Below are 9,862 nucleotides of genomic sequence, written 5' to 3' on the forward strand. Positions count from 1 at the left end.
TCATTTAACATAAATAAATGTAACATGATCAAAAATTAATGAAAAGATAGCAAGCATTTAACAATCAATTAAGAGATTGTTCATTTGTTTGTTTGTGTTTGTTCATTCGTTTGTTTGTTTATTGATTCGTGTTTTTTTTGCTTGTTCATTTGTTTGTTTGTTCATTTGTTTATTTGTTCAATAATTTATTCATTTATTTGTTTGTTTGTTCGTTCGTTTGTTTGTGTGTTTGTTCTTTTGGTTGATTGTTCATTCATTTGTTTGTTTGTTTTTCATTCGTTTGTTCATTTGTTTGTTTGTTCATTCATTTGTTTGTTTGTTCATTCATATGTTTGTTTGTTCATTTGTTTGTTCATTAGTTCCTTTGTTTGGTTGGTTGTTTATTTGTTTGTTCCTTCATTCATTCGTTTGTTTTTTGCTTCATTTGTTTGATTGTATGTTTGTTCGCTCATTCATTCATTCATTCATTCATTCATTCGTTTGTTTGTTCATTCATTTACCTTCATTAAATGCTCGTGATCAGGGTCGATACGAATTCATCTACTAAAATATCATCTACTGTTAAGATTTGCAGCTTGTTCCTCGACCCAAAAGTCTTACTCTATATATATATATATATATATATATATATATACATATATATATATATATATATATGTATGTATGTATATCATATGTAGACGTATCGTAATTAATTATAGTTCTTGATTGTGCACACAGTTTCATGTAGCCATAAGACTACATTTATTTGTTGCAGCTTTTTATCACATCTCTGACATGCTCTTGTGAAGAAACCTGTCAGGAAAAACACTTACAGCTTATTTACAATGTTTGTAATTGAATCCTGAACAAAATTCTGAAATTGTTTCCTGGTTAAAATGCTGTTGGAGCTTATGGAGTAGATTATTAGTCTGTAGTTTGGTCTGAGGTTTGAATACCAAAGTGTGCAATGTCAGTATTAACTCTTCTAACCACTCTTTGGCTAAGTGTTCGTGCAAAAATTCAACCCTCTCATCTGCTTATACACACTTTCTCTCCCCGTCGTCACACAGCTGTAATCGGGTTCTAAGCAGACTATAAAACATTAACATGGCTTTGCACTGTGCTCTCTCCTCCCTTCATGAAAATTTCATAAAACGATCCGCAAGCCAGGCTTTTCTCTAAGAATCGTGGATCAGCCGTAAATAACGCACATGGAACAGTTTTGATTTGTTTCAGGGGTTGAACAGATATTTTTTGTCTTGGTCATGAAGCGACTGCTCAAATCCAAATTTTACCTCACGGGCAGTCGTTCTTCGCGCTTGGCAGATTCTCATAAACGGATCATGCGGTCAGCTGCGTTGTAGCCGCACACTCAAACACACTTGGAGCACAAAAGCTGAGAAATAAGCATCGTTTTTTGGGGGTTTTTTTCACATCACCCTTAACTTAATTCTGCTCAGAGGCTGAAATGAGAACATTGAGGCTTTGTGGATAAAGGGGGTGTGACCGTATGCTAAATAGATAGACCACGATAAGGAAATCTTTTCAGTAGCGGCTTTGCTACAGACGTTATCTCCAGTTTGCGTCACATGTCTTAAAATACTCCAAAAGATCTTTTTGTTTGTTTGCTAAGAATAAATATACCTCACAGAAATTTGTGAAGAGCATATATTTGTGTCCTCATGTCAACTATGTCTATTAAAGGAGCAGTGTGTAATTTTTAAAAAGCTCTTATATGGTTGTTTGAAAAGGAAACACTCGGACATCTTTCTTTCCTCTATAATTACAGTATATATGCCTTGTGTGTTGCAGCTGAAAGGAAAAAGTTGCAGTTTCTGGCCCAGAAAAACAAGCATGGATATATTGTACAACATATTTTTTTCTAAGCTTGCCCAAATATTATATAAATGTTGAAGGTCTGAAAAAAACTCTTCTAAAGATTACAGATTTCGGCTTTAATAGTCATTTTTTAAATATATAAAAATAAATATATAAATGTAGAAGGTCTTGAATGCCTTCTTAAGATTACAGATTTCAGCTTTAATAGTCATTTTCTTCCTATATATATATATATATATATATACATATATATATATATATATATATATATATATATATATTTTTTTTTTTTTTTTTTTTTTTTAAATATATAAAAATAAATATTTAAATAATGAAGGTCTAGAAATCCTTCTAAAGATTACAGATTTCAGCTTTAATAGTCTTTTTTTAAATATATAAAAATATATATAAATGTAGAAGGTCTTGAATGCCTTCTTAAGATTACAGATTTCAGCTTTAATAGTCATTTTCTTCCTATATATATATATATATATTTTTTAAATATATAAAAATAAATATTTAAATAATGAAGGTCTAGAAATCCTTCTAAAGATTACAGATTTCAGCTTTAATAGTCTTTTTTTAAATATATAAAAATATATATAAATGTTGAGGGTCTTGAATGCCTTCTTAAGATTACAGATTTCAGCTTTAATAGTCATTTTGTTTATACACAGTTGTAAGTGGTTCCCGGATATTAGTTCAATAAATAGATCATTTTTTTTCCCATGATGTGAATAATACAGTTAAAGCCATCTTGTGCAATTGAGACAAACCCTTCAGGTCATTCAGTGCCATGTCTTTAGCTGTATGGCCGTCTGCCTCGCCGTGCTCTGTGAGAGACAGTGAGAGAAACGGGGTCAGGGTAAACACTACTCACACAACCATGCATCATTCATAAGCATGGGCGTGTTTAACTAGAACTGTGGGAGCTGTGTATTCTTCATGGAGCTGCTCCCTTCACGTCGCTCTGTTGGTCTGTACGTGTAAGATTATAAACGTGAGGGGGGCGTGTCCATGGCTATGATCTCACAATCTGATATTCCATCACTGAGAAGTGGCTCGGGCTGTCCGACTGTATTCTGTGTTTGATCTTCAGCCTCCAGAGGGTTTTTTTATATCTATAACAGCGAGTGAGCGTTTGAAGATTAAGGCTGATAGAAGGAGGAAAGTATCGGCATGAGCTTTGGCCTAAAGCCAGTCTGCAGGCTCGAGTGCTGAGAGAGACCCAGAGCATCCGTGCATCGATTCCCAGGACTGTTCTAATATTTAAGAAAAGTTTTTATTTCAATTTAGGTGACTTGTTAATATGTGGAAAGTGAGAGGTTTTTTTTGTACAAGAAAGTGATTTGTGTAAATTTGAGGCCCTTCGTTTTTTATCAGAAATGTTTACACCTATTTATTTTCAAGTTGCAAATAAGGTTTTAATAAGCAGCAATCGAGAAACGATAACCAACCTTGACAAGGCTCATGGTTTTTGAGCTCCCAAAAACTCAGGAATAAATTATTAAGGTTCTCTGTAACCTATATTTTTTTTTGATCTAGTAGATGTTTTACAAACGATTTAATATTTATTCTCCCGTGTGTTTTAATACCAAACAATTTTACAAGCATTAAAATCAGCCTACGCATGAAAGGAGATGAAATGACCCAATGATAATAATAATAATCACATTTGTACAAAAAAAACAAGAAAATACACAGTTGTTTTGTATAATTTATATTTAAATTGTACATTTATTTATTTGACAGATGACTCACTTAGCGGTTAGCGCGTTCGCTTCACACCTCCAGCGTCCTGGGTTCGAGTCTCGATCCCGCTCACTGTGTGTGGAGTTTGCATGTTCTCCTCGTGCTTGATGGGTTTCCTCCGGGCGCTCCGGTTTCCTCCCACAGTCCAAAGACATGCTTCTAGGCTGATTGGAATCTCTAAATTGCCCGTAGTGTGTGAGTGAGTGTTTTTGTGCCCGTTGATGGGTTGGCACTCCAGGGTGTATCCTGCCTTGATGCCCGATGACGCCTGAGATAGGCACAGGTTCCCGGTGACCCGAGGATAGATCAGATAAGCGGTACGGACAATGAAATGAAATGACAGACTGAAATAATTATCGAGTAGCGCTGACCGTTTAGGAGAGATGGTCTTAAAGTTGTATTAAATATGTGACTGGGAATATTTTGGATTATGGATAGTTCTATATTCTAAAATCCAATATATATTGGATGTTTGGATGGTTCTATCACCATCTGTATATGTAAAAAATAAATAAGGGCCAGACATTTGAGGGATTGAATATTGTTTTAGTCTTTTCTGCTCATATTGACCCAAATGTCCTTGTGAATCATGTTTGAAGCGCCATTGTGACACACCGGCGCTCGTATTCTGCTCGCTCACGTCCTTGCGAAATACGTTTGGCTCATGGTGCTCTTTACTCCTCCGTTCTCACTCTCTCACTCTCCTCTAAAAAGAAAACCAATCCACTGCAAAGCTCCAGTCTGCTAGTTAGGATAATTCTTGTTAGCCATGTTGACATGTCTGTGAGTTGATCCTCGCAGTAAATTCACTCGTGATAAATTGTCTCGTTGAATGAAGCTTTTCCTGCTGCAGCTGCTACGCCGACTCGTCCAGCGAGAACGTGTCGAGCGCCTTTCTGTCCGGCCGAGCTTCCTGCAGGAAATGCTTGCTTGGACGCAGTGGATTTTTTAACGCTGCCTCTCTGCAGGTATTTCCTGAGAGACTCGGGTGAGATGCATTGTTGTTCTCGCCTTCCTGTATGGAGGGGATTACTCATCAGCTCTCAAGCTTCACACACACACACACATAAAGAGCTGTCAGAAAATCCCTTTTTCTCTGCTAACCGCTGCAATCTGCACACATATACAGTACAAACAAACCCAAGTCCACCGTCTCTGTTAAAGACGGAGTCTCGAGCGAAGGTGTAGGAGACGTCCATCAGCATGTAGTTATGCACCTCTTCGCTTATTTATTACCACCATCAGGTATTTATCTGATCTTCACTTCTCTCCACAGCCCAATGATCCAGTCACTAATATCTGCCAGGCAGCAGATAAGCAGCTCTTCACCCTGGTGGAATGGGCCAAGAGGATCCCGCACTTCTCTGAACTGCCCCTGGACGATCAGGTCATCCTGCTGCGAGCAGGCAAGCACAACTTACACACACACACACACACACACACACCTGAGCACATCTTGTGTTAATAAAATACAAACACACAAATCTTGTCACTCAGAACTTTCAGGATTTGTTATAATAAAACAAAATAAAATAAAATAATCTCAATGCGGTATTCAAGTAAATGTTATTATTATTAAAAATATATCAGTTATTATTTATAAATCTAGATAAATTCCTCTTATTGGTCTAAAATGACCTTGTAATTATTCTAAGGATTAGAATTCTGTAGGTTTTAAGAATCACCATAAATGCTTTGGACCACGGTGCAACATTTTATGATGTCTGGTTTATAAACAAAAATGAAAGAGATTAATATGCACATATTTATTTATTTGTTTGTTTGTTTACTCCCGATTGATTGATTGATTGATTGATTGATTGATGACAGGAAGAGCTACATGAAAACTCTCAAACCCTTAACAGAAAGTTGGTTGTATAATTTCCTTTCCACCTTTACCTCCAGCTCTTCATGCATTTTGTCTATAAAGAACTTTGTCTATAAAGCGTTTCGTGAGACTGTGTAGCGTTTTATATATATATATATATATATTTCAAGGTGACCGGTATTTAATCACGTAAAATGTTTATCGTTCAATGCTCATCCGTGTAAACCTCCTCATGAAGTCCCTACAGAAGTGTGATATAAAATACATTTTAAAAAACCTGCTGCACTTCAGAAGTGGGAAGTGGGAAGCCTGAGCTTATGGGATTTGACTGGAAAGCGGGAACTCGGATGAGTCCTTGTTAATCTAGCTAGTTAAGCCAAACAAGCTAGCTAGTTAAGTGTGTTGTATAATGTGATGTATACTTTCGTCTGAAAAACACAGCACACTCTGGGTTAAGGAGACCTTCCCACCTTCCCCATTAGGAACTGAATGGATTGGAATGTCGGAAAAACTGAGTTGGGTTTCTTTTTGCTGTAAGCCCTGGTGGCGATGGTGTGCAGATTTGTACTTCCTACACAGACTACATCATTCGTCTTCACATCATGTATCACTTCACTTTTCTTTTGTTTTTTTCTCCAGGCTGGAACGAGCTGCTCATTGCATCGTTCTCGCACCGCTCCATAGCCGTGAAGGACGGCATTCTGCTGGCCACGGGGCTCCACGTGCACAGGAACAGCGCCCACAGCGCCGGCGTAGGAGCCATCTTCGACAGGTCAGAGCTCACAAGATTTTACAGCGCTGATTAGTTTTTTAGATCTCGAGCAAAGATTGAAAAAAAAATAGGAAAAAGAAATCGGTAAATATTGTAATTACTGTAGGATCAGGAGCATGCACTTTGGTCGTTCTTTTTTAATGAGGTTCGGTTAAAAATGCCAGAGTTTGAACACAAGGGCAGGAGAAGAAACCTTGGCATTTTCTCCAGCAAGCTCCAGGGAGAGCAGGGCAGAAAGTGCTTTTTATTGATTAACATCAGTATTCATTAAAGATTCACATACGCAGGTGGCACAGGTCATGCAGAAATAATGAGCTGCTCAGACAGAGAGTGCAAAAGGAAATCCATTTGCGTGTCGTTTGTGCTGGAAGTCGACGCAGCGGGGCAGCCGGAGCCACTGCGCCTCTGGGCTGTGCTCTTTAAATGCCTGGACTGACCTTCTCATGCAGTTCACAAGAACCATCGTGACAAGAAGAAACACTCGACATCGAGGAATGCAAGGAATATATCCTTTGCATCTTCACATGATAAAGGAAGTAATGAAAAGTGGCTGATGGAAGGAATAATAAATACACTTGGTGGGTGATGCCTTGTGTGTGTTTTATTCCTTTTATACCACACAACTTTACAGTTATTATATATAGATTGAGGCATTGTAATTGTTATTGGTTCATAATCAGTTAAAGTTTTGCTTTTTCGAAACAAATTAAATAGAAGTAACACAGTCTGTCATGTAAATGCAAGCACATGTAAAGCTTTCCTCCGTCATCGTGTTGAACTGCATCTCAAATGTAGGTAGCTGTGGTTAGGAATGGTGGTAGCTTAGTGGTTAGGGTGTTGGCCTACTGTTCAAAAGGTCTTCAGTTCAAGTTCTGCTGGGCCCCTGAGCAAGGCCCTTAACCCTCAGGTGTATAAATAAAATGAGATAAATTGTAAATCACTCTAAAGGTGCCTGCCCAATGCTAGAGATGTATGTAAATGCAAAAAGCATGTTCTTTTACAGTTACAGGCTTTACCTCTGACTGTTACCAAAAATAATACAATACAATAAACATCACCTCACAGAAATCTTCACCATATCTGTCTCCACAGAGTGCTCACAGAGTTGGTGTCCAAGATGAGGGACATGCAGATGGATAAAACAGAGCTGGGCTGCCTACGGGCTATAGTGCTCTTTAATCCAGGTAGGGTTCATGAACCTCTGCTTTTTTACATCCTGGATTAATACATAATCAACATTACCTCCTCCAGTGTGACTTTTTATTGTTCTTCCTCTTTCTGTATCCTTTCTTTCTTAACTGATTCTCGTCATATTAAACCGGATCAAGTAGCGAATCAATTTCTAGCTGATACGAGTCCCATCCACTCAGATCGGAGATTCTTTGCTTCACCGGTTAAAATCGGATAAAGGTTTCACACTCATCAGGACTCTGATCCTCTCCTGCAGAACTTATATACACCCAGAGGATTCATATAAACATCTGCTAGATGTCACGACAGACTCGAAACCTCCCTGTGAGTCAGGTTTTTATGGTGACCTGCAAAATATTTCACCATAACACACTGGGAAGCTCACTTTCTGCTGTCATCGTGATGTTTGTCATGATCTCAGAGAACTTTAACTAAGCCAGGTTTAAAGACAAAATAAAAGCTTGTTTTAGGTGGGAATGTGATAGCTGGTAGTGGTTTAGGTGTTCGAATACCAAGTCCACCAAGCTGCCCCTGAACATATATAAAAAATCAGATAAAATTTAAGTCACTTTGGATAAGGGTGTCTAGCAAAATGTAAATGTAAATGTGTTAGCATCAGACAATAAACACTCCTTATAAATAAATAAATAAATAAATAAATAAATGAGACTGGTTCCTCTTAAGGTTTCTTCCGGATATCATCTCAGCGAGTTTTTCCTCACCACCGTCACATCAGGCTTGCTCATTAGGGGTAAATGTTAGGGATAAATAGTAACTTAACTTTAAACTTTATAATTTTTCTATATATCTATATTTCTCTAAAGCTGCTTGTCCATTGCTGAAGGCGCTATACAAATAAATAGATTTGGAAAATACACTGTATATACTGTATACTGTACTGTTCCTTTTTCCTAGAGGGATATGATCAATGGTACCATGGATCTTTTCACCTTAAACATATATATATATATATATATATATATATATATTTAATTTGTAATTAAAATTATTTAATGTAATTAAATCTGAATCTGAAATCTGAAAGCTAATTAAAGCTACGCCTCCTTCTCCGTAGTAAATGTCCCTTTAACGATCACAACAGCGAGAAAAAACAAACAATACATGTTAGTATTTTTATCTCAGTTGTCTGACAGGATGAATCTGCTAGATACTGTAGTAATATTAGTCCACTGAACACTCTTTCACGAGTCCAGGCTCAACAGACCCTCTGTTTTTTTTTTCCCCGCAGATGGCCGAGCGTGCCTCTTTGTGCTCTGTGCCTCTGCTTGTCCTCTTTAAAGCGAGTTACAGAATTACTGCTCCCATTCTTCTAATTAGGAGCTCTCTAAGGAGCACTCCATAGAGATTAATCGAGGTGTGAGCACAGGCCAAAGAAGAAACACAGAAGAAAGAAGGAATCCGCTTTCGTCGGAGCTCTCCCGAGCCAAACAAAATAAAAAGCGGCCCAGTGAAATGTTCGGCCAGCGGATGACCAATTACTCGAGAATTATCACAACGCTTCGAGTGCGCTTCGTTAAACCTGCTGTCATGCTGTAGGAGATTTCACCGCGATGTTCATACTTCAGATTGTTAAAAACTTTGAAGAATCTGTAGGTTGTGTAAACAGTAACTGTAGTTTCTGGAAGGTGCTTACACTGAAATATTAGAATTTACTTCATTCAGATTGTTGAATCGAGTAACATTTTTGTTTTTCCGACACGTGTGTGTTTTCCTAACCCTAACCCCTAACCCTAACCCTGAATAAAACTGAGCTCACACTTGAGCTGAGACCCGAACCCACGACGGTGAGGTTGTCCAATAGACAAATTATCACTGAGTAATGAATCGACAATGTAATACACACTCACTACACAATTCTAATCAGAAGCTTTCTAACAGGTTCTATATAAGGTACTTTCTTAATTCTGATCACTATATATTCTTCTTTTCCATGTATTAACCCCTTCAGATATCCTTTGTGTCATGTTGCTGTTCTGCAAAGGCATATACTCACATTTTGTTGTCATTTTTCTGGTACAGGATGTGTGTGTGTTTGTGTGTGTGTGTGTGTGTGTGCGCCAGTAATTGTTGTAAACCAAAACTTTACAGCAGCAGAAAAGTGCCTACTCTGAGCATCCTCCTGAGTTAATGAACAATTTTTCCTAGCCTTCAGTCAATCCTCTCCTGAGTTTACAGCAGGCTAGAAACTCAATATTGATTCATTAGATTTGACATTTTTTTGACAGACCACTGCGCCGAAAAAGTTAACAAAAATGTTCCTTTTCACGTCTAGACTCCAAAGGCCTGTCAAACCCCAGTGAGGTGGAGGCTCTGAGGGAGAAAGTCTATGCCTCTCTGGAGGCGTACTGCAAGCAGAAGTACCCTGATCAACCTGGGAGGTACGGTACCACCATAAATAAATAGCAAAACTCAAACAAACTAAATATGTGACAAATAAAATTTGAATTTGATTTGATTTGATAAAATAACATTCGAGC

At 37.8% G+C, this 9,862-nt stretch overlaps 1 protein-coding gene across 6 annotated transcripts in view; it reads left to right on the forward strand.

The window, feature by feature from the left end:
• Positions 1–9,862, forward strand: part of rxraa (retinoid X receptor, alpha a) — a 159,427-nt gene that overhangs the window by 144,247 nt on the left and 5,318 nt on the right. For all 6 annotated transcript variants that reach the window (XM_058415268.1, XM_058415270.1, XM_058415266.1 and 3 more), the window contains 4 exons: positions 4,850–4,979; positions 6,041–6,173; positions 7,266–7,357; positions 9,658–9,763. In XM_058415268.1, coding sequence (XP_058271251.1) covers positions 4,850–4,979; positions 6,041–6,173; positions 7,266–7,357; positions 9,658–9,763 — 461 coding nt within the window. The remainder of the gene's footprint in view (positions 1–4,849; positions 4,980–6,040; positions 6,174–7,265; positions 7,358–9,657; positions 9,764–9,862) is intronic.

Source organism: Hemibagrus wyckioides, linkage group LG18, assembly GCF_019097595.1.
Source record: "Hemibagrus wyckioides isolate EC202008001 linkage group LG18, SWU_Hwy_1.0, whole genome shotgun sequence".
In the NCBI taxonomy this organism is placed as follows: domain Eukaryota; kingdom Metazoa; phylum Chordata; class Actinopteri; order Siluriformes; family Bagridae; genus Hemibagrus; species Hemibagrus wyckioides.